Source organism: Drosophila guanche, unplaced genomic scaffold (assembly GCF_900245975.1).
Source record: "Drosophila guanche unplaced genomic scaffold, DGUA_6, whole genome shotgun sequence".
In the NCBI taxonomy this organism is placed as follows: Eukaryota; Metazoa; Arthropoda; class Insecta; order Diptera; family Drosophilidae; genus Drosophila; species Drosophila guanche.
In genome coordinates, this window is record NW_022995749.1 from 5,419,449 (window position 1) to 5,440,679 (window position 21,231).

Sequence of the window (21,231 nt, forward strand, 5' to 3'; positions counted from 1 at the left end):
TAAAGAAACTTTTTGGTTGAATAAAATCTCATTTCACATGTTTAAACATACAAAGTTGTAAAAAATAGTTTATATTTCAGGAAAAACACACATCGTGCAGCTTAACTAGCAATTTAGTAACAATCGGAAATCATATTCTCATCATCACGCTTTATCGCACACAAAATATCATCCAGCAAGGATGTCAAGTTCTCTGTGCAGTCAAACCACTCCTCTTGCTGTTTAATCAACTTGTCCATGTCAATGGTCTTCAGTTCCACAAAGAATTGTCGCAAGGGCATGGCAAACTGTTTGTAGTAGAACTCGTCCACGTGCCGCTTCTCATCGCCCTCCTCGTTGATTTGCATTTGTGTCTGGAAGGCTGTCTCCAGCAGCTGCGCATCCTGCGAGTTCAGAATGCCCTCAATAATCTCATCCGCCTTGTTGGGATTCACGGGGGAACTGCGTCCCGATGGCTGTGGCGTTGGCTCCTGCGGCTTAAAGTTAAACGAGGAAGATGGCTCATTGCTGGGGGGCGGCGATCTCAACTCAACCTCCTCCATGATGCCCTTGTAGCGCTCAAACTTTTCATTCATTATTTTAAGGCCGTGCACAAGAACCTCCAGCACTTCCGTGGAAACCTCTTCGCGCAGACACTTGATGATGATGCCAAAGTAACCGTATTGCTGCACTTCCCCAAACACTTTGGCAAAGCTCGTCTGAATCTCCTTCTCCGTCAGCGTAACAATCTTTTTCTGCTCCTTCGAAAAGGTCACCGTGGGAAAGATGCCATCGATCATGCCCTGATTGCTGAACTGCCGGAAAAACTCCCGACGCCAAAACATCAAAGCATTCATCTTGACCTCCGAGTGATGATCCCCAACCACGCAGTAGTTGAGGGTTGAGAAGAGCGTGTTCTTGTACTTCTGGTGGATCTTGCGATGCTCGTAGATCTTCATCAATGTGATGACTGCCTCTGCACGCACGAGATCATCATTGTCACGGTAAAGCACAAACAAAAGATGGTCCTGAAACAAAACAAAAGATATTGTAAAATTTTTTAGACATAAAAAGTGTCAAATCTTACTACAAGATCAAGTTGACTGAGTCCATTCTCCCAGAGTAGATTGATGGACACCATTTGGGAGAGGCATTTGAAGGCGGAGGCACGCACATAGTTCTCGGAATCATTCTTGGCCATTTCATAGACAATCGGAGGTATCTTTGAGTCAATCAAAAACTGCTGAAAGGCGGGAAACTCTAAAGGAAAAGTAAATTTTTGTTAATAATTTAGAATAGTTTTGGGACTGGGTAACCTACTAATGCGGGAAATGCTGGCTATGGAGGTGGTTAGCTCTAGCGTTGTATCACGCACCTCCCATGTGGTATCGTGCATGCGCTTGACTATAATAGGACCCAAGCAAACCAACGCCGAGCCCTGCAAATTGTCCACCAGCAGTGCCATGTTCGGTGACAGAAAATGCTCCACAGCCAGCTGCACGAGCTTCAAGGCTTGCACATTGCACTGCAAAAGAGACAAAAAATCATTGAAATTATTGATAATTAATGAACATTTCATCTTTTGCTCACTCTCGCATCCATGTTGGTGTTCTCCAGCACAAAGGCCAGAGAATTGACAAGGCCAATCGTCTCCACAGACTCCTTCCATGTAATCTTAAAGCGTTCAATGAGCGTGCGCAGGCCCACCATGACGGAATGCAGAACTTTAGGATCATTCACCACCAGCTCCGTGCCGCGTGGATACAGATCACGATAGGTGGTGGCCGAGCTGCACGCGCTACTAACGCTATGACAATCCTCTTGATCCGAACTGCCGAGCGAGCTCATGGCCACCACCTCGCGGAGGACATACAGCAAGGCCTGACACACGGTAATGGCCTGCTCGCGGTCCAGCACATGCTCAAGGGCCAGTATGCTGTGTATGCACTTGTTGGCCAACTCTGGCGTGAACAGTCCAACTGCGACACCTTCGGTCGTAAAGAATGCATCACGCATGCTGTAGCACATGCGGAATGTCTGCTCGCACGATATTTCCATCAATTTCAAAATGTAAGCGTCGAAGAGTTCGGTGCGCGTGGCCTCGTCCGACTCCCGATGGGCGTACTTCATGGATAAGAGCAGCGGCAGCATGTGAAAGCAAATCAATTGATTCTCAAAGGTGACACGCTCCTGCTGTATGATAATCTCCTTGGGCGCACGAGCGCCGAGCTTCTTCCACAGTATGTGATTCAGTTCGGCCATTTTCACAAAGCCCACGCCGTCGCTTCGGGTAATGAAGAATTTCATGAGATTAAAAAAGGACAAACCGAATTCAGTACATTCTTCGGGTGGCTCCGTCACATCCGGATTCAGCAGCTTCTCGTGCATCAGCAGGGCAAAGTTGTAGCTGCTCAGCGCCGTGAAGATTTTCTCCACAAAATACGGATTGTGCGTCATGTCGATAAGCTTCCAAAGTGTTAGTTCCATGTCATGATACTCTTTCATCAGTGAGATGAGCATTGTGCGCTCATCATGCACCAGCGTTTGCTGCAGAATGTACGACAGCAGATCCAATGTGGCGGAGATCTTGTGCAGCAGCTCATTGTCGTCCACATTAATGTGAATGCGTTCCTGCACCTCGGGGTCTGTGGTCTTGTATATATTATCATGAATAGGTTTCATTATCTCTGCCAAGATTTCCAGAGTAACAGCCTTGTCGTGCAGCTTGTCGCACGATTTGTAGAGTATCTCGTAGAGCACCTGCCTGGCCTCACGCACCACATACAACGTGTGATCGTTGTTCGAGTATTGAATCAGCAATGCCCACGTGCGATGAATACGCATGAATGCCAGACCCATGCTGAAGCGAGCCACGGCCTTCATCAGCCGTATGCCACCCAGCTTGATTGACGGACTAAACTGACGATCGTCCGTTTGCAGGAATTTAATAGTTCTGCAAGGGAATTTCAGTTGAAAGATACAAGTGGTGAGGCAGTTCTGGTTAGGAGACTCACCTGCCCACTATGTCCAGTTCACGTAGGCGCACAATCATCCATTCGTTGGATGCCAAATAGCTGGTGAGATTCAACATGAACGATATCACCTTTGGATGAATTTTATTGAAATCCTCCGTCACCATGGTCATGCATCTGTCCACCCAGTCGACAATAAAAGGCGCCTGCATCACATAGGCATTATCTGCCGAAGATGTCCGATTAGTAGATAGTATAGAAAGAAAGAAGCATGCTCACCTTTCGCCTTAAGGTGCGTTAGAAGCTTCTCAAAGTAAACATTGTTCGTTGTGGAAAAGTTATCGCGCAGAAATGTGTCCAAGATTTGCCTGAGGCGCGACAGGATCTCCTCTTGCTTTTGCATTTTGTGTGTGTTTATGTAGGCCAATTATGCGTTCGACTGTCTCGAGTGCATAGTTTTTATGCCTTTGCTTTTGTAATTGTTTAACCAAATAGTGAAATCTTTCGATTGCGGCTCCCTTATCACGAGCGAAGAACACTTGTTTTTGTTATGAGTGTTGGCTAGCGTTCAAATAGGCTGCACTGCTGCATGGTCAACCATTTTATAGCTAATATTACAGCTTAACTAAATATGCAAACCATCTCGTATATTTTGTTCGTTCTCACTGCAACCTTTTTCCCTACGGCTGTCCTTGTATTTGTCAGTTGTTTACTGTTTTAAAATGTACAATGAAAAATTGTTGGCTTATTTGCTGCACAAAACATAGCCAAAAATGCATCTCTATTAAGAAAGTTATGTGGCCACTGGTCATACAGCTTGCGTCTTCCAACACTACTTGTAGATGCAAAATAATGACGCTGACATCGACGATTGGATTATTTTTGTTATAAGAGGGGACGTATAATGGATAATAATGTAGAACAAGCTCCCGAAAATACGCCAACAGCAGCAGTAAGAACAGGAACAGCAGCCGAAGTAATCAGTGGAACACGCAACGCAGGAGCAACGCCAGCAACGAACATCTTGGCGAACAACGCAAACTCAACCTTTTGGAAAAACAGCGGACGTCGAGTGCCCGGACGACCGAGTCCCAAGCGCGAACTCCCGCAGGAGGTCGTGGCGACAGGTCAACGCGGTGCCGGCATTGGCATGGTGTCCACCTTTCGTGACTATCAGCAGTCGGTGAGCGATGCCTGGGACACGGGCGATGACGAGTTTTGCATCATCAGCAGCACGGAAGCGGCAGCAGCGGCGGCCGCAGCCGGAGCCGGCGGTGGTAATTGCAGCTTATCGCACTCTTATCAGGGTTAATTGATTTAAATTTCCGTATTCCCTCTCCCCATAGATGGCACTCGCATATCGCGGCAAATGTCACAAACGGCGGCGCTCAATGTGATTGAAACGCATTCGCGCAGCAATCAAAATCAAAACCACAACACACCAAGGGCCAACGACTGTGAGCAGACCTCAAGCACCAGAAGCACACCGGAAGAGAACCGAGAAGAGCGACGACGATCGCTGCCAGACAGCAATGAGAACAGGTGAGGGGGAAGCAACAAATAGAAAGTTCAGCGAGGGTCGTCTGACTCGCAGTTGTGCAAACAACTGCCAGGGGGTCTGTCCTTAGTTGCTCAATGATGTAAGCCAGGCATAAGCGAAGTTTGAGGCATGAATGCCAGAATACAACAGTTTTTCCAACAGACTTTCACTCACAGTCATGTGGAGAGGCCGCGAAACATCTGCACCACAGAGTAAACTGAATCCTAATCGAATTCTCTTTTACAGATCACGATTAAGAAACTATCCCGGCAGACCGCAACTGCAAAAGATCAGCTCCAACTCACAAGATGGCGAATATGAGACGAAAATCGAAAAGTTTCAGCTGCTGCTCGACTCGCCGCAATTGGATTTGGTGGCCCTCAAGAAGCTCAGCTGGTCGGGAGTGCCGCGCAATGTAAGGCCAACACATTTCTGGGTGTGTTTCTGTCTGAACTTCAATTAAATTTCTCTCACAGATGCGCGCTGTAAGCTGGCGGCTGCTGTCGAAATATTTGCCCCCCTCGAGCGAGCGACGCATGGCGGTGCTGGAGAGCAAGCGGCAGGGCTATCAGGATTTGAGACACAATTACTTTAAGGTTGACAGCCAGGATGAGACGCAACAGGATACGTATCGTCAGATACACATCGATGTGCCTCGCATGAATCCACAAATACCGCTCTTCCAGCAGCAGCTCGTCCAGGAGATGTTCGAGCGTATACTCTTCATTTGGGCCATACGGCATCCCGCCTCGGGCTATGTGCAGGGCATCAATGATCTGGTCACGCCGTTCTTTATTGTATTTCTGCAGGAGGCACTGACGCCCAACACAGATCTCGAAAAGTTTGACATGTCCACGCTGGAGGAGGAGACGCGCAACATCATCGAAGCGGATTCCTTTTGGTGCCTGTCGAAGTTTCTCGACTGCATACAGGATAATTATATCTTTGCACAGTTGGGCATACAGGAGAAGGTCAATCAACTCAAGGATCTTATACAGCGCATAGACGGTGAGTGAGAGGTGCTAAAAGGTGCCACAGATATGATGGAAATGTGTGCACATACTTTTATATGATAAGATAAACGTATCTCTCTCGCAAGAATGGTTGTCTGTTGTGCTTAAAGATAACCCCCCAAAGCTATGACCATAAGCTAACACAATTGACATGCTACGAGCCATTGTTCTAGCCACTAATTACACTACTCGACAAAGTTTCCCTTTTTATTTATACTTCGCAGCAAACGAACTTTTTGTGTTAGACTTAGGGCATTATCATTTGTTGTTTGTTAGTTTCTTGACCAATTTTGGCTTAGCTATCTCTCCAGAGATTTTAATCAGCAATACTTCAAATGACGCGGATTAAATGCTTCTATTCACAAAAAAAAGTGGACGCGGTATTTAATTTTTTTTCGACTTTTTCTGAGTTGTTAAATTCAAAATGTTGTTAAAAATACGTCACTGTATGAATCATTTTTGCATTTAAAAGCTTTATATTTAGCAAACGCTAAGCCAAAAAAACCAAGTGTTTTAGAAGTTCATTAAAACCAGATGTAAGATACTAAAGTTATTCTTAAACAAATTCTAAAAAAAAAAAAACAAATATTTTAAAATATTTTTATAGATTTTATAAAAAAAAAGTTAGTTTAAGCGTAAAAATTGTGTCGGATAGTTTTATCTACCTTAATTACATTTAATTTTACTATATTTTTTTGGTGTTTATTTCCAGTAAATCTGCATCGTCATTTACAGACGCATGGCGTTGACTATTTACAATTCTCATTTCGTTGGATGAACAATTTGCTGACACGCGAACTGCCGCTGCATTGTACGATCCGCTTGTGGGACACATATCTGGCCGAATCGGATGGCTTTGCCCTGTTCCATTTGTACGTGTGTGCGGCATTTTTGCTGCACTGGAAGGAGCAGCTAATGCAACAAAATGATTTTCAAGTAAGCTGCAAGTCGAGAGACTTAACTTTGTAAAGTTCTAATATTTATTTCCCACTTGTTTTAGGGTCTCATGTTGCTGCTACAAAATCTGCCAACACATAATTGGTCTGATCGCCAAATAAATGTTTTGCTTGCTGAGGCATTTCGCTTAAAGTTCACCTATGCGGATGCGCCCAAGCATTTGGAGACAAAAAGTTGACAAAAGCGACACAAACAATATAATAAATATACGTAACATAGAAATTAGTTTTTAACTACAACTTTTTGCGGTACACACACAAACACACATACATATACAATACGGATAAACATACATTTAATAATTATATACAATTTGTTATTAGCTTTTTGTTCTTTTGTTTCTTATCCCCCCATCTCAAGTAGGCAAAAATCGTAAAAAATATTAAAGTCGCTTTTTGTACATACAAAAAAAAGTTTTACACATTTGAAAGTTTCAATTGAAATTTGTCTTTTATAAAAACAAAGTCGAAGGCGTTTTAAATACTTTTTTTCCATATGAAAACTCAAAAAATAAATCAACTTGCGTGCAATAAAGCCAAAAGGGAGCGTATAACTATAATTATTAATTATCGTTTAATTCTGCCTTTCGGCGATGTGTTTTAGCTGCTTGAGCACCGTCTCCAGCAGCTTTTTCTTGTCATTTTTGCGCACCAGCGAGAATATTGGCTTCTTGTCCGCTTCGCGTATCTTTTCGAGTATCACAATTATGGACTGCGGCTGCACCAGATGATAGCGATTCTCCTGCTTGCCATAGTCATGGAAATATGTGCTCCATTCCTCCAGTATAAGCAGATCCAGCAGCTGTCGATTGCGCAGAAAATACTTGCTCAACTCGCCCTCCTTCAGGTTGGGCACGGGTTCCGAGGCGGCAAAGAATTCGCATTGCATTAGATCCAAATTGATTTGGGTGAGCGCACCCGTGGAGATCTGCTTGACATCCTCGTCGTACATTATAGAATAAATCTTCTCGGCAATGTGCTCAAAGGTGCGACGACAGGCGGCCTGTGCAATGTGCGGCAGCTTGAAGGCAAAGCTATCAAAGGTGCTCTTGAGGTACGAAATCATGTCCGTAATGAAAGCGGAGGCTATGCCGGGGGGCTCGACCAGCAGCCAATCGTAGGCACTCAGCTCAAAGAACTCATCAATCTTGGAGCAAATGCGCAGGCCCACCTGCTTCTCGGCATCCTGCCGTGCCACATGGAACATGGCCGAAGGCGTTTGCGACACACTCCGCTCAGTGTTCGTCATGTGACAGACGAACTCATCGAGGAACGGTCCCGCCTTCTCCAAGTACTGCGTGTCAATGATGATTTGGATGAGTTGCGTCAACGTGATGCTTGGCTGCCGGAACACAACAGACAGGCAGCCGCTAAAGCTGCGTGTCAGCAGCAAATTGGCAGCCTTGCGCACCATGGCAGCCACCTCGTTGGGCGAGAGAGTCAGCTCCTCCGCAAACTTCATGCAAGCGTACATAAACTCCTTGGCCTGATGGTAGACCTCCGGCACCATGCGGGAGAAGGGAAACTTCTTGGGGAACGGTGCATTCTCCAGTTGCTCCGAGTGGAAGGGAAAACGTTCAATGATGCTCTCGTATTCCTCCACATTTTGCACAACCATCGGCAGAAATTGCTCCTTGTCGAGGATATCGCGAAAGACATGAACCCAACGTTGCAGCAGCACCTGTAAAAGGAGAAATAATGTTTGATTATTTCTTTACTTATTGGCATGTCCCTGTGCTGCCCACCTCATTGTAATGATCTCTCATATTGTGCAGCAACTCCCACAGAATGTTCACCGTGTAGCCGTAACACTTGAATGTGTTTATGGACAGCATAATGAGGTTCTTGATGCGCAGCAATATATTTGGATCGGTGCAGGAGGACGAACTCATGCTGATTTCGTTGACAAACTTTGTCAATGAGTTGGACCAGAGTTCCTCCAGATAACTGCTGTTTACCACATCCCCCGCTGTATTTTTGACATGATCCTCCACCACAAAGAAGCCAACAATGGCGCAAATGTACGTTTTATAGGCCTCCAGGTTGTCGTGCATATTGGGTGGCGGTTGCAGCACTAATTTGGCTTGGTCCCGTCGCTGCTGACGGTAGTCCTTCTCGAAGTATTCGCGCTGGCCCAGCACCATGTAGATGTGCAGACAGCGGTAGATGGGCGAGAAATCAATCAGATCCTGTGCGCTCACATTGCCACCATCGTCGTCGCCACCCGCACCGGCTGCACCGCCATTTGTCTGCTGCATGTGATCCCTGATGATAGCATTTATGTCACGCTTTTGCAGCTGCTTCGTGTGGGTGATGGCCAGCTCCCCAATGCGCGGCGAAAACTTGCGAATGTTCTCCAAGAACTCGCGAAAATCCAACGCCGAGGACTTGCGTATGTTCTCCTTGATGATGGGTATCTGTATCTGCATCTGTGTGGCAAAGCGATAGTTGTGGCGCTTCAAGTGCGACAAATGCTCCGTTTCCAGCGTCTCCAGCGTGCGCAGCGCCTGATAATATTGCTTGTTCTTGGCTTGTTGAGTGAACTTCATGTAACACTCGAGCGCGGGCAGACAGGATTTTAGTGCCTCGATAGCACTGGCCAGATTCGATTCGATTTGGCGGGCCCGCACCAGCTCATTGCCTTGTTGGATGAGTGAGGCACTGATCTGCCGCAGCGATGTGTCTAGCGAGTGAACTTCATCGTGCAGCTGCTTGGCCTGCGTTCGCACCTGCAGCAGTTCCTGTATGGAATCGATGAACCCTTGATAATATAGATTGCATATTCGTTCGATTTCCTTGTCATGGCTGCGTATGCGCTGATCCAATTGTTCGCTAATCAATTTTGTATTGTTGCCTAAAGAAAAATTTTCATTACAAGAGGGCGTAAACAAAAAGGTTTTCCGTTTTTTCAACTTACCTTCTAGTATCGAGCGAAATGTGGGTCCCCAGTAATCATCGACGGCTTCTATGTCCTGCACGGTCACCTTTGACATGGTTTTAGACTCTTACTTCCAATTTTATTTTCGATTTTGTTAAAAAAATAAATAATTTGTTTTCTTTCTACCTTAGTGTTGGTAAATGCCACTAGCCACAGGTGCTCAAGCCTCACTTTACAGCACTGTGCACTGTGGCATACCATGATGCAACTATACAAGGTGGTCCCCTCCGGGTGGCGTTCGGGGTGTTTCTATATAGTTTCTTCATGGGTGGCACTGCGACTGCAGCTGAGCATGCAACGGTGGTCTCGTCGGCAAAAATGATCTAATAGCTATGCTGTTTGCAAGTGCGAGTGAACGGGTTCTGCGTATTTAGTGCGAGTGAAACGAAAATATCGTATGATGATTAACGCTATGATGGCATGGAGTTTAAATTTGCTCATGACAAGAAAATGAGTTTAAGTCATTTCTTAAAATTTGATTTTTCAATAAGCTTCTACTTGAAAGTAGTCGTTATTATGATTTTTAGTCGAATTTTTCTGCTAGGAGCGAGACTAATAGAGTCGAACACACCCGAACGCCAACCTCGGGGGACCACCTTGTATAATTGCTTCATGGATGCATCATGTGGTAGACCGCCTCCAATCAGCTGTTGCGCTTAAACTTTCACTTCTGGTGGCGGGTTGCTTTTGGTTAGCATTTCGCGTCTCTCTGTTTTGTTGGGGCCAAGCCGTTGGGCAGTTACGCCAAGCTACTACAGTTATGTTGAAGTAATAGCAAGCATAAAGTTTTGTACACGCACGCAATCTCGGCCGCAAACATGTCCACCCTACGGAATCGCCTCCAAACCACAGAAACCACAAAAGGAGAGCCGGATACAAACTCTCAGCAGATCAGCAACAACAATAATGATGGCAAGCAACAAGACAAGAAGAGTGGCGAACCAAAGGAAAAGAGTGATCCCATGATTTACATTATATTCGTCTCGCTGCTGTTTGATTTGCTGGCATTTACCATTATTCTGCCGCTGCTTCCCTCGCTGTTGGAGTATTATCGTGTCAACGATAGTTCCGGTTTGTACAATGTGCTGACGGAGCGAGTGCGTTGGTTCCAGCAGCTGCTGGGAGCACCCGAGCGCTATATATCGGTGCTTTTTGGCGGATTCCTGGGCTCCATGTTCAGTTTCTTGCAATTTCTGGCCAGTCCGATTGTGGGTGGCCTCTCGGATTACTATGGACGCAAACCCGTTCTACTCGTGTGTGCGGTAAGTGAACGCTCCTCTAAACTGGGTCAGCATATTGATTCAATTCGTTTATCCATTCCCAAAACTTAGACTGGCATTGCGCTCTCGTATTTACTGTGGGCCTGCTCCGGCAACTTTGCTCTGTTTGTCCTGGCTCGCTTCGTTGGTGGCATAAGCAAGGGCAACATTTCGCTTTGCATGTCCGTCATCACGGATGTGTCCAGCGTAAAGACCCGGGGCCGCGGCATGGCTCTGGTCGGTGTGGCCTTCTCATTGGGTTTTATTGTGGGACCCATGATAGGTGCCATGTTTGCCATATTCTCAAATAAATCTGCAAGTGGTGGCGCTTGGTTTGTACTTCCCTCCCTGCTGGCCCTGGCTCTGGCACTGGGCGATCTTCTGGTGCTCACCTGCTGCCTGCGCGAAACGCTGCCAAAGGTGAGAGAAGATTATTTTTGGTGCTAAAGATCCAGCTTTAAATTCTGTTTTAACTTTAAGGAGAAACGTGTTAAGGAGATCTCATCCGCCCTGTCCTATGGCCTGCAATTGCTCAACGTCTCATCCATATTTAGGTAATTTTTTTGTCTTACAAACCTGTCGTGTGACTAAGTTAATTGATATTTTGCAATCCTAATAACCCGCTCGACTGGTTACCGGCCCAAGCGTGTCGTTCCGCTATCATGCCGGGCGCTTGTGCACGTTTATTTGATTGTCTTATCAGACATGACACCTGTTACTAGTTACAGGGAAACACTTTCATAAAGTCTATCATTTTCGATGGATTTCCAAATACATTATATTTTCATTTAATTCTCAGATTTGCTGCCATTAAAAATGTGCCAAAAAAAGATAAGGAATCGCTACAAACCATTGGATTGATATACTTTTTATATTTATTCTTGTATTCCGGCTTGGAATTCACCGTCACATTCCTGATGTATCACAAATTTGGTTACACGTCTATGGATCAGGCCAAGATGTTTCTTACCACAGGTGAGATGCCCATCCCTGCATATTTACATTCTTTATCTAATAAACACCCATTTCTTAGGTGTTATTATGACTCTGATACAAGGATCGGTGGTGCGACGTCTGCCCGATGCCAAAATCAAGAGTTATGCCATTTTTAGTCTTTATCTTATTGTGCCGGCTTTTGTTTTGGTGGGCCTAGCCGAGGGCACTCCCATGCTCTATGCCGGCATGATTCTTTTCGCAATCTCCACAGCCTTTGCAGTTACCTGCCTGACCACCTTGGTGTCCAAATACGGCAACGATGATCAAAAGGGTTCAGTATTGGGCATTTTCCGTTCGCTGGGAGCCTTAGCTCGTGCACTTGGACCTGTCGTGGGCTCCATTGGCAAGTATAGAGTACCTTTATCTCTGTTTTTATCCTAACTCTTGATTTATTGCAGCCTTTTGGTGTGTGGGCTCAAAGATCACATACATAGCAGGTGGAATCCTCCTAATTTATCCAGCCATAGCTTTGCAGCGGGCTCGCATTTAAGTGCACTACGATCAAAGTTACACATGCATTCTAGAGATTAACGCTAAGCGCAAGTATTAATTGCACATTATATACTTAATTTATTTTTTCTATGCAACAAGTATTTTATATTAAAATAAAAACATTTTTATACATTGTTTTATACGAAATTGTGGTTTTATTTGAAATGCTATAAAACTAAAAGCTTTCTGCTATGTCACTATTGAAGCTATTATCGATAGCCAGTTGGGCAAGGAATGGGTAGTCAGTTCACCTGTGAACTCTATCTATCGATAGTAGATACAACTCGAACATAATTATTGTTAACCTTTTTTTATAACCTTATTTTATAAACAATCCAATAACAGTTAGCCTATTTGGTAGGGAAAAGATTCATCAATTGCATAAAATTATGTGTTTGTTGCTGAGAGTCCTAGAAAGTCTGTAATATCAAACCGAATATTAAAATCGGGATATATTACTTCCGATCATTGAAATTGACCAACAGTGAGTAATGAAACTTAACTAATTTTCACTCATTTCAACTTAAAGATATGGTAGACGGATGGTAAGAAGAATTTACAATTTCAACTCATGTTGTTCACCTGTTTAAACAGACGGGGGTCAGGTGGGTTAAGTTATTTTGCTTTATAGGTATATATACAGTACATTTCGAAAATGAGAAAGGTTTTTTTCGACTGAGTTGGTATTTTATACCAAAAAGGAGAGACCAGACCCGACGTAGGCCGCGGTCACACTGGCGTTTTGGGAGTGACTAGGCTAGGGTTGTCAAATATCTAAAAATTATCATATCAGTGATATATTTTGTTTGGAAAAAATATCAATTTAATATAACGTATATCACTGCCAAATTATCGATATACTTAATATTTTTCATATATTTTTGCTAATATTTAATTCGGCGCATCGGAAATACATAGCTGCCATAAAGAAAACAGAAACCTTACATATGTCTTTAACATCTTTAATCCTTATTCCACTTTTCTGTACTTTTAATTTGACTTATTAAACTATTGTTCGCTTTACATATATAACTCTATCGAGTAAGTGGTTTTTGGTTCAAAACACACACCTCACAAAAACACCCCAGCTTTATAAATTTAACTTTCCTAATTTTCTAGAAAACTCTGAGAAAAATTCTTTTGCGGAGATCTTTTCCGTTGGCTTTGGTAATTTGAACCAAACCACTAACCATATAGTCAACGCACTAACACACACATGCGGTGTCCGTTTAATGTCGAGAACAACACAGTTTCGAGGGCTAAACGAATAGGGACGTATGAGACGCTTCACACATAAAAAGTGTGTAATGTCACAGCAATCTGGGAAATTCTGTGTCTCTAGCTCTTAGTCTCTGAATACTAGCCGACAAGAAAGACTGCCAGAAGGAAAGACAGACATGGCTATATCGGCTCGGCTATTGATGCTGATCCATACTACTAACAACAGAATATATATTCTTTATGCGGTCTGCAACATTTCCTCTTGTGCGTTACATGTATCCACTTTTGTGCACAAATACAATATACCCTATACATTTATTTAGATCCTGTTGTTAGTTATCGAACTGGGAATATCTTTTAAATATCGCAAAAACATATCAAAATATTGATATTTTTAGAAAAAAAATCACAATATAAATATATTTTTATTAAAAAAAATATCGATATATTGATATTTGTTATATATTTGACAACCCTAGGAGTGACTAAGTGAGTGTGTTTCGCGTAAGAAAAAATCATAAATAAATGCATTAAAAGCATCTATATTTAGTCACTGTATACTGCACTAGTTGCCGCACACATGCTGCCAGATGTGACAACTGAAATAGCCCTCGAAATACCAGCCATTTTGACATAAAATTGATATATAATTTTCTTTTTCTTCACAAATACACCTACAAAAATAAAGTGTAAAAAAGTGTGTGAGCTACGACAAACGCATATATAGAAATCGGCGGCGCGCAAGGATTATTGGATTTTACTTAAGACTCACACACCAATCAAACGGAACCGAAGCTGCCAATAATTAAACGAAGCCAACTATATTAAAACAAACATCAGCAAAATGGGTGCAAGAGAAGACGAGTACGATTATCTGTTCAAAGGTAATTATAAACATGGCATGGCACACTAGTGTAATGTGTGTGTGTAGGTGTGTAATTATGAGCTGGCTGGCTAGCCGGTGGCGGTCGAAAAAGAGGCAGTTAGCATAGGAGCAGGCCACTCTCAGGCTCTCTTTTCTGTCCATGGAAGACAATGACGCAGTAGTTCACTGGCACTAATTGAAACTAATTGGAGAATAACAAAAAATGCAGTGAACAAATCTTTGTTTTGTGTGTATGTATGTGTGAGTGGAGTTTGTGTGTGTGTGTTCGAGTGCGTGTTTGATTAATTCCCAAAATAATTCTCTGAACCCGTATCACAGACGTACGCCCCCTGCCTGGCTGTCAATGATTGTTGTTGTTCATGCAGTTGGAAGCGATGCCCTTTGCTTTCTCTCTTCCGCTTCGCACCGCTCTTTCAACTACGAGTACTTTGTGCCGTTAACTGTCTGTTTTGTCATTACGTTCCCGTTTCATTCCTCTACTCTCGCCACGTTGCATACGAAAGGCAAATCGTATTTATAGTCGTGATAAAAGCACAAAGTACTTCTTAAAGCTGCTTCTTCTTGCAGTTGTAGAGAGTAGTAGAAAAGTAAATTCTAAAATGTCCGCCCTCCATTTCCCTCTCCCAGCCACATCTTTTAGTTTGATTAGATTTTCATTTACGAGCGTGCAAAAGAGAGAGAGAGTTTTCATGTATTTGTATGTGTGTGTGTGTGTGTGTGCGTGCCAGCTATAATATTTCGTACTGCTCCAGCTATTGTATTGAATTTTCGTAATTTCTTGTGCATATGTTTATTTTATCTCTCTCTCCAAAAAAAACTTGCATGAGAGCGCCGTTTAGCGGATGTTCCAAGCTGCGATTTAAGTTTTGCTGCTGACACAGTGGTCTGACATCCATTGTAATGCAGCCCTTTACTGTTTCGCCTGTCACTCAACAAATTCTCAACAAACTTTCCACATCTCTGTGTGTCGCCCCCAGTTGCGCTCTTTGTATACTTTCCGTTTATGTTGTTTGGGGTCATCAATTCTCTGTTCTCCTTTGTTCTCTTCATTTGCCCAGCTCAAGCTATTGCGCCGCTGTAAATTCCAGTTGCGCTTTAAAGAACCTGGAAGTGCGCTAGCGCTAGCATTTAGCATGCGGGTTTCGTAAACGAGAGCAAAAGCTGATTGAAAGATGTTTTTCAGATCTTATCGTGGCTTTTTTTGGGTCAAGTATCCAAAAAAAAAAAACCTTTTGCACACTGTGATAAGCTGCGTCAATAAATGATATGCATAATGAGGCCCTCAAATTTCACACATAACAATATTTGCCATGCCATCATGAGTCACGACAAACGACAACTTACTGTAAAGGAATGCCACTTTCCGATAAGCCGTGCCTAATCACATAACGAATAGTGGATGAATGGTTCGATATACAGTATGTTATGTACATTTTTGTCCACTAACAACTAATTGCTATATTAATTTCTCGCACTTCCGTTTATACTGTAATGTAATTTCTCTTCGAGTCTACTTCAAGATCATTAGAGAGAGCAAAAGAGAATAGGCAACGCTATGACTCATTGCTGGCTCTCTCTCTGTGCAGGCATACGCTGATAACTGTAACCAGGCTATGCACTGTCCAGGGAGCATTGAGAGAGAGCGTGATATCACAGAAAAGGTGTTTGATACGTTTTTGTTATTGTTTTTGCAAAGATCTTGAGCAAACAATGTGCCCGTGCGCTTTATCAACAACATTTTGAAAGAAGAGGGTGTCAAAATAAAAACCAACTGACGGGAAAGTGGACATGTGATAGCTGAATATTTTAACGATGATAGTTGAAGTCTTGCTGTAAATGATGGGAACTGATCATAATTTAATTCCATTATTCTTTTAATTCCATGCTATTTGCATTAAATTCTATAAGAAATGTTTCCTGCAACTAAATTCATTAAACATCCCACGAAACACTGAATTTTCCAATAACCGCGCTGCCAAACATCAGCTCCCACAATAATAAAACATTTGTTTTCATGGCCCAAAATCCCCAAAGCATAGCATTTTTTATGTATTTGCTGACCTTGGGGCCGTACCAACGGCAGCGCGGGAGTCAATACGAAGGAGGAAATTACCTAGGAGGCGGGTTTCCAGGCCAGCAGTCAGCTTGTCTGACCATAAAATACAAGACACGAAATGTGCCACTCACATTATGCAACTGAACTGTGGGGGTGTTTGCTTGCCTTGGGGCGCAGAGTGAATTTCAGCAAAAAGAAAACCCAATTCCAGAATGTCACTAATGCTCTATAATCCTTGCAGTTGTCCTTATCGGTGACTCGGGTGTTGGCAAAAGTAATTTGCTTTCACGTTTCACGCGCAATGAATTCAATTTGGAGTCCAAGTCGACAATTGGTGTGGAGTTTGCAACGCGCAGCATAGAGGTGAGTAAGTGAAGGAGTGGGTAGCTACACCTACCCCTTGGGGCGGCGGGAGGTGCGTTGCTGGGTTTCTTGTGTCTTGCGTGTGCGTTTCGCTGGAAGGACACAGTGGTGGCAAATGAACGAAATGCTTTAAAGCTTTAAAGTCTTAAATTTAAATAAAATCATTAAATCAAAGCATAAAAGAAACACTTGAATGGTTTTATATAGCGACAAATTATAATTAAACTAAGAAAAACTCAAATTTTGGCATCACTGTGTCTGGTCTGGAGCTTGTTTATTGATTTTCAGAGCGAAACTGCCATAGGCACCAAGGATAACTTTGGCCAAATTGCCAATTAGCGTTCATCATTCTAACGTTTCACCCCTCCTCCCCACGCACAGGTCGATAGTAAGACAATTAAAGCGCAAATCTGGGATACGGCTGGTCAGGAGCGCTATCGCGCCATTACCTCTGCCTACTATCGCGGTGCTGTTGGAGCTCTGCTGGTCTATGACATTGCCAAGCATTTGACGTACGAGAATGTGGAGCGATGGCTGCGTGAGCTGCGCGATCATGCCGATCAGAACATTGTCATAATGCTGGTGGGCAATAAGTCCGATTTGCGACACTTGCGTTCGGTGCCAACGGACGAGGCGAAACTGTTTGCCGAGCGAAATGGCTTGAGTTTCATAGAAACATCGGCCCTCGACTCGACGAACGTTGAAACGGCATTCCAGAATATACTCACAGGTTTGTCCCTGTCTCTATAAAGTCTTGAATTTTGCTTATAAAAATGGAATATTTTGTGTTTGTTTTGCAGAGATCTATCGTATTGTGTCGCAGAAACAAATCAGAGATCCGCCGGAAGGCGATGTTATTCGTCCGTCGAACGTGGAGCCCATCGACGTTAAGCCGACTGTCACAGCTGATGTACGTAAGCAGTGCTGTCAGTGACCGCCCCAAGCAGCAGCAGCAGCAACGGCAGCAGCTACCACCCGCAACCGCCAGAACAGAAACATTAACAAAAGCAACAACAATTACAACTACAACAACAGCAGCAGAAGCATGAGCAGGAGAACAGCATAAATAAGATATGGATTTTTGCATCTGTCGTTTGTTCAGTCACAGCCACTAGCAGTTTGTCATATATGCATAAAAATTGATAATTCAAATCACCAACAACAGCACCACCAACACCAAGCAGAAAACACAACAACAACATCCGGCTGTAGTTAACTGCGGTTTAAACTGAAGTGTTATATATATATAAAGGAAAAATATCGCATTAAACAATGCATGGAAAATAAAAACGGATAAGAAAAGAAAAAGAAAAAACTAAACACTCCAAATTCAGTTTAAGCTGTAGAACTATAATTTATAAAATATACATATATGCTAATATTAAAAATATTAATATTATTAATTTTTCGCAACATAAATACATAGTTGTAATTTTTCGAGAAAAAACAAGAACAAAATCTTCGATTGAATGTTCCATAAAAAATCATTTAGGCCCCCCGCAGTGCAGCTCGGCCTGGCACTAGTATATTGCCGATATTTTAGCCCTACCTCCCCCCCAGAACGCAGACTTTACTTTAACTTTTCTTTTCAGTTTTTCACCATACATTTCACATACAAAAATTGGCCTCTTAAAAAGCAACTTTTCAAAACTAGCTGATAAACGAAAGAAACATAAAAAAACAGTTGTAAAACTTTAAATGCATAAATGAAACGAAATAACATCATTTGTGTTTTGCTATGTTAAGTGTGATTAAATAAATATAATTTAAATAAAAGGAAACTTAACCCCATCGATCGCTCATTTTCCACAACATCAATTTGAATTCGATTTAAACTGCACAGTGTGACCATGTAGTGACAGCAGCTGACACCATGCAGTGTGACCGCGTGTGAATGTTAGGTATGTCTATCGAACACATTTATCGACAACACGTGCTACTTGTAAGAATCAGACAAAAACATGGGACGCGGAAAGAAAAAAGTGCATCCTAAGACGCGTACGGCAGCTTTTAAGGCCAGCGAACCGAACGAGATCGTAGAGGCGCCCCACTCCTTTGTCATACATCGTGGACTAACATGCCCGTACATCACAGACCTCACACTGGACTTTCGGCGCATCATGGAGCCGTTCACGGCGACCAACTTGCGGGAATCGCGCATGAATCGCATCAAAGACTTTGTTAGCTTGAGCAGCTTCTTTCATGTGTCGCACATGACCATCTTCAACAAGGCATCCACACAGTTGTCCTTCAAAGTGGTGCGCCTCCCGCGAGGTCCGTCACTGACATTTAAGGTTCGTTTTGCAGCTCGCGGTATTTGCATTTTGTTTCTAAATTCATATGACTTACTCAACAGGTGCACCAATTTACGCTGGCGCGGGATGTAATTTCTCTAGCCAAGAAGCAAATGATTGACAGTGATCACTTCAAGCAAGCCCCGCTGGTCATTATGAACAACTTTAGTGGCGATGGCAATCATCTCAAGCTGATGGCCAGCACATTTCAAAACATGTTCCCGTCGATTAACCTGAACACGGTCAACATTGGCACCATTCGTCGTTGTGTGCTGTTCTCGTATAATCCTGACACAAAGCTGGTGGAGATGCGTCACTATTCGGTGGAGGTTGTGCCGGTGGGTCTGAATCGCGCAGTTAAGAAAATTGTCACGGGCGTCGTGCCGAATCTTAATAAGTACAACGACATTGCTGATTTCGTTGCGAGGTGAGCAAGAGAAAGGAGTTCGGTGTTCAGTCTTTATTAGTCTCTTTTCCTTTCAGAGATGGCAACGCATCCGAATCGGAGGCCGAAGATGACGAACAGGCGCATGTGGTGCTCGCGCAGACGATCAAGAGTGGCGGTAACTTGGAAGGAAATAAGAGTACCATAAAGCTGCACGAGATCGGACCGCGTCTGACCATGCAGCTGATTAAAATCGAAGAGGGACTCTTTACCGGCGAAGTGCTATATCACGACCATGTCGTGAAGACGGAGGATGAAAAAGAAACGATGCGCAAGGTGATTGAAAAGAAGAAGAAACTCAAGGAGCAACGCAAGAAGGAGCAGGCTGAGAATCGTGCGAAGAATTTGAAACTAAAGAAAGACCAGAAATGGGCAGCCAAAAAGGAAGCGGATGGCATGGACAGCGATGCTGATGATGATGCTGCGTACTACAAGCAGGAAGTGGGCGAGGAGCCGGATGAAGGTAATACACAAAGTCGTCATGCCAGTCAACATTTTAAACATTTTCCTTTTGCAGAGCTCTTCAAACATGAGGAGAGATCCTCTCGCAAACGACACAGTCTGCCCGGCGGCATGAAGTTCAAGAATAAGAAGGCAAAAATGGATCCTAAAAATGACAAGAGAGAAAAGTTTGATCCCAAAAATAAGGGTAGAGCAAAGTTTGACCATAAAAATAATAGGAACACCAAGTTTGATCCAAAAAAGAATAGGAAATCAAAGTAGAAGTATTTTAAATAAAAATTATTTTCTACACAAATTTGTTTTTGTTGTCTGAGAGAATCTTAACAATGAGCATTATTTTTGTAATATATTTTTAAAACTAGCTAAACATTCTTTGTACGACCTCCTTGTAGTGGGCCTTGCTATCCTTCCAGCTGGCGGCAATTTTGTCACGCAATTTGCTGAAATCTCGCTTCTCCTCGTAGTCGTGCACCCGCTCTATGGTGGCCTGGGCCTTGGCGAACTCCTTCATGTGATAGTAGGCCAAGGCGCGACGGTAAATACTCTTCTCGGTGGGGCTCTCGGCCCGCTCCACAAACTCTGTGTGATAGATAACATGCTCGTAGCGCTCCTCCTGCAGCATGCATGCGGCCAGATTGGTCTGCAGCTGCACAAACAATGCCTCCACGGTGGTGCCATTGATCCCATTGGACTTCTTGGTGAGTTGATCGAACGGTTTGTAGGTGATAAGCAGCTTTGCGGCCCGCGCAAAGTAATCAAATGCAAATTTTGGATAGCTCTTGAACATGGCCACGCCACTCTCCTTGAGGCGTAGCGCCAGCTCATAGATCTCAGCTGCGTTTAGCTTGTGCACCTGCGGGTTTTTAACAATCAGCTCCAGCTTCAATTCAAACTCAATGCGTTCGCCAGTCTTGCTGGTAATGCTGCAGGCCGCGGTTTCCCCCAGCATTAATTGCTGCAGCAGCATCTCCACATAGCAGTCCACGGGCGTTATGGCAGTTCCCATTTCCAAGGTATGCTGCTGGGGATATGTCGAGGACTCGTCGCTTTCGAGATACTTGCTGGGCCTGTCCTTCAAATTGGCACATTTGTTGTTGACGCTAAACAGCACTGTGCTGGCAGCCATCGGCTTTGCCATGTCTTCGAACTGCAGGCCAAGTACCTTCTTGCAAAGGCCGCGCTTCTCGTCCTTCCATTCTGTGCCAATGTACCAGTCCATCTTAATAGAGTGCAACAGAAAATAGCCTTGTCTTGCAATATGTTATAAGAAAAACCATTCGTGCAAAAGAAAACCGACGTCAGAGGCAGTGTGACCGTGTATTGACCTTCCAAAATATACCGTAAATATGCCCTGAGCGG

The 21,231-nt window shown here is 43.6% G+C and overlaps 7 protein-coding genes across 8 annotated transcripts; 4 read left to right on the forward strand and 3 right to left on the reverse strand.

Moving 5' to 3' along the window:
* Nucleotides 1-55: 55 nt before the first annotated feature.
* LOC117585298 lies at nucleotides 56-3,496 on the reverse strand. Its single transcript, XM_034274726.1, has 6 exons — nucleotides 3,231-3,496; nucleotides 2,994-3,177; nucleotides 1,570-2,932; nucleotides 1,300-1,504; nucleotides 1,067-1,239; nucleotides 56-1,007 (listed from the first exon to the last, which is right to left on the reverse strand). Exons 1-6 carry the CDS (start codon nucleotides 3,352-3,354, stop codon nucleotides 114-116), a joined length of 2,943 nt encoding a protein of 980 aa, XP_034130617.1. The 5' UTR covers nucleotides 3,355-3,496; the 3' UTR covers nucleotides 56-113.
* A 278-nt stretch (nucleotides 3,497-3,774) lies between these two features.
* Nucleotides 3,775-6,750, forward strand: LOC117585121 (TBC1 domain family member 22B). The gene is made up of 6 exons (XM_034274443.1): nucleotides 3,775-4,228; nucleotides 4,298-4,493; nucleotides 4,738-4,906; nucleotides 4,968-5,499; nucleotides 6,217-6,440; nucleotides 6,505-6,750. The coding sequence occupies exons 1-6, from the start codon at nucleotides 3,856-3,858 to the stop codon at nucleotides 6,637-6,639; spliced, it is 1,629 nt and encodes a 542-aa protein (XP_034130334.1). The 5' UTR covers nucleotides 3,775-3,855; the 3' UTR covers nucleotides 6,640-6,750.
* Nucleotides 6,751-6,931: 181 nt separating this feature from the next.
* On the reverse strand, nucleotides 6,932-9,547 carry LOC117585117 (exocyst complex component 6). The gene is made up of 3 exons (XM_034274440.1): nucleotides 9,378-9,547; nucleotides 8,206-9,314; nucleotides 6,932-8,141 (listed from the first exon to the last, which is right to left on the reverse strand). Exons 1-3 carry the CDS (start codon nucleotides 9,451-9,453, stop codon nucleotides 7,035-7,037), a joined length of 2,292 nt encoding a protein of 763 aa, XP_034130331.1. The 5' UTR covers nucleotides 9,454-9,547; the 3' UTR covers nucleotides 6,932-7,034.
* Nucleotides 9,548-10,032: 485 nt separating this feature from the next.
* LOC117585122 (major facilitator superfamily domain-containing protein 10) lies at nucleotides 10,033-12,260 on the forward strand. The gene is made up of 6 exons (XM_034274444.1): nucleotides 10,033-10,660; nucleotides 10,730-11,077; nucleotides 11,138-11,211; nucleotides 11,457-11,632; nucleotides 11,691-11,996; nucleotides 12,052-12,260. Exons 1-6 carry the CDS (start codon nucleotides 10,217-10,219, stop codon nucleotides 12,141-12,143), a joined length of 1,440 nt encoding a protein of 479 aa, XP_034130335.1. The 5' UTR covers nucleotides 10,033-10,216; the 3' UTR covers nucleotides 12,144-12,260.
* A 1,576-nt stretch (nucleotides 12,261-13,836) lies between these two features.
* On the forward strand, nucleotides 13,837-17,852 carry LOC117585138 (ras-related protein Rab-11A). 2 transcript variants are annotated; one of them, XM_034274466.1, is made up of 5 exons: nucleotides 13,837-13,855; nucleotides 14,055-14,250; nucleotides 16,550-16,671; nucleotides 17,053-17,401; nucleotides 17,472-17,852. In XM_034274466.1, the coding sequence occupies exons 2-5, from the start codon at nucleotides 14,211-14,213 to the stop codon at nucleotides 17,603-17,605; spliced, it is 645 nt and encodes a 214-aa protein (XP_034130357.1). In that variant the 5' UTR covers nucleotides 13,837-13,855; nucleotides 14,055-14,210; the 3' UTR covers nucleotides 17,606-17,852. The 2 variants fall into 2 exon arrangements, with proteins under 2 accessions (XP_034130357.1, XP_034130356.1); XM_034274465.1 differs by having other exon boundaries at nucleotides 13,845-13,863.
* A 733-nt stretch (nucleotides 17,853-18,585) lies between these two features.
* LOC117585125 (protein Peter pan) lies at nucleotides 18,586-20,167 on the forward strand. The gene is made up of 4 exons (XM_034274448.1): nucleotides 18,586-18,965; nucleotides 19,028-19,392; nucleotides 19,449-19,873; nucleotides 19,928-20,167. Exons 1-4 carry the CDS (start codon nucleotides 18,633-18,635, stop codon nucleotides 20,131-20,133), a joined length of 1,329 nt encoding a protein of 442 aa, XP_034130339.1. The 5' UTR covers nucleotides 18,586-18,632; the 3' UTR covers nucleotides 20,134-20,167.
* On the reverse strand, nucleotides 20,153-21,201 carry LOC117585133 (70 kDa peptidyl-prolyl isomerase). Its single transcript, XM_034274461.1, has one exon. It carries the CDS (start codon nucleotides 21,089-21,091, stop codon nucleotides 20,231-20,233), a length of 861 nt encoding a protein of 286 aa, XP_034130352.1. The 5' UTR covers nucleotides 21,092-21,201; the 3' UTR covers nucleotides 20,153-20,230.
* Between the last annotated feature and the right edge of the window lie 30 nt (nucleotides 21,202-21,231).

What these genes read in the sequence shown, in the direction of transcription:
- LOC117585121 (XM_034274443.1), top strand. Translation starts at nt 3,856, where the DNA reads ATGGATAATAATGTAGAACAAGCTCCCGAAAATACGCCAACAGCAGCA. An exon ending in GGTCGGGAGTGCCGCGCAAT is followed by an intron (nt 4,907 to 4,967) that starts GTAAGGCCAACA and finishes TTTCTCTCACAG; the next exon opens with ATGCGCGCTGTAAGCTGGCG. An exon ending in TGCAACAAAATGATTTTCAA is followed by an intron (nt 6,441 to 6,504) that starts GTAAGCTGCAAG and finishes CACTTGTTTTAG; the next exon opens with GGTCTCATGTTGCTGCTACA.
- LOC117585133 (XM_034274461.1), bottom strand. Translation starts at nt 21,091, where the DNA reads ATGGACTGGTACATTGGCACAGAATGGAAGGACGAGAAGCGCGGCCTT.
- LOC117585298 (XM_034274726.1), bottom strand. Translation starts at nt 3,354, where the DNA reads ATGCAAAAGCAAGAGGAGATCCTGTCGCGCCTCAGGCAAATCTTGGAC. An exon ending in GAACTGGACATAGTGGGCAG is followed by an intron (nt 2,933 to 2,993) that starts GTGAGTCTCCTA and finishes ATTCCCTTGCAG; the next exon opens with AACTATTAAATTCCTGCAAA. An exon ending in TCAGTCAACTTGATCTTGTA is followed by an intron (nt 1,008 to 1,066) that starts GTAAGATTTGAC and finishes GTTTTGTTTCAG; the next exon opens with GACCATCTTTTGTTTGTGCT.
- LOC117585122 (XM_034274444.1), top strand. Translation starts at nt 10,217, where the DNA reads ATGTCCACCCTACGGAATCGCCTCCAAACCACAGAAACCACAAAAGGA. An exon ending in CCGTTCTACTCGTGTGTGCG is followed by an intron (nt 10,661 to 10,729) that starts GTAAGTGAACGC and finishes CCCAAAACTTAG; the next exon opens with ACTGGCATTGCGCTCTCGTA. An exon ending in CAAGATGTTTCTTACCACAG is followed by an intron (nt 11,633 to 11,690) that starts GTGAGATGCCCA and finishes CCCATTTCTTAG; the next exon opens with GTGTTATTATGACTCTGATA.
- LOC117585117 (XM_034274440.1), bottom strand. Translation starts at nt 9,453, where the DNA reads ATGTCAAAGGTGACCGTGCAGGACATAGAAGCCGTCGATGATTACTGG. An exon ending in ATTTCGCTCGATACTAGAAG is followed by an intron (nt 9,315 to 9,377) that starts GTAAGTTGAAAA and finishes ATTTTTCTTTAG; the next exon opens with GCAACAATACAAAATTGATT. An exon ending in TGAGAGATCATTACAATGAG is followed by an intron (nt 8,142 to 8,205) that starts GTGGGCAGCACA and finishes CTCCTTTTACAG; the next exon opens with GTGCTGCTGCAACGTTGGGT.
- LOC117585138 (XM_034274466.1), top strand. Translation starts at nt 14,211, where the DNA reads ATGGGTGCAAGAGAAGACGAGTACGATTATCTGTTCAAAG. An exon ending in GTACGATTATCTGTTCAAAG is followed by an intron (nt 14,251 to 16,549) that starts GTAATTATAAAC and finishes TAATCCTTGCAG; the next exon opens with TTGTCCTTATCGGTGACTCG. An exon ending in TTGCAACGCGCAGCATAGAG is followed by an intron (nt 16,672 to 17,052) that starts GTGAGTAAGTGA and finishes CCCCACGCACAG; the next exon opens with GTCGATAGTAAGACAATTAA.
- LOC117585125 (XM_034274448.1), top strand. Translation starts at nt 18,633, where the DNA reads ATGGGACGCGGAAAGAAAAAAGTGCATCCTAAGACGCGTACGGCAGCT. An exon ending in GTCCGTCACTGACATTTAAG is followed by an intron (nt 18,966 to 19,027) that starts GTTCGTTTTGCA and finishes CTTACTCAACAG; the next exon opens with GTGCACCAATTTACGCTGGC. An exon ending in GGGCGAGGAGCCGGATGAAG is followed by an intron (nt 19,874 to 19,927) that starts GTAATACACAAA and finishes TTCCTTTTGCAG; the next exon opens with AGCTCTTCAAACATGAGGAG.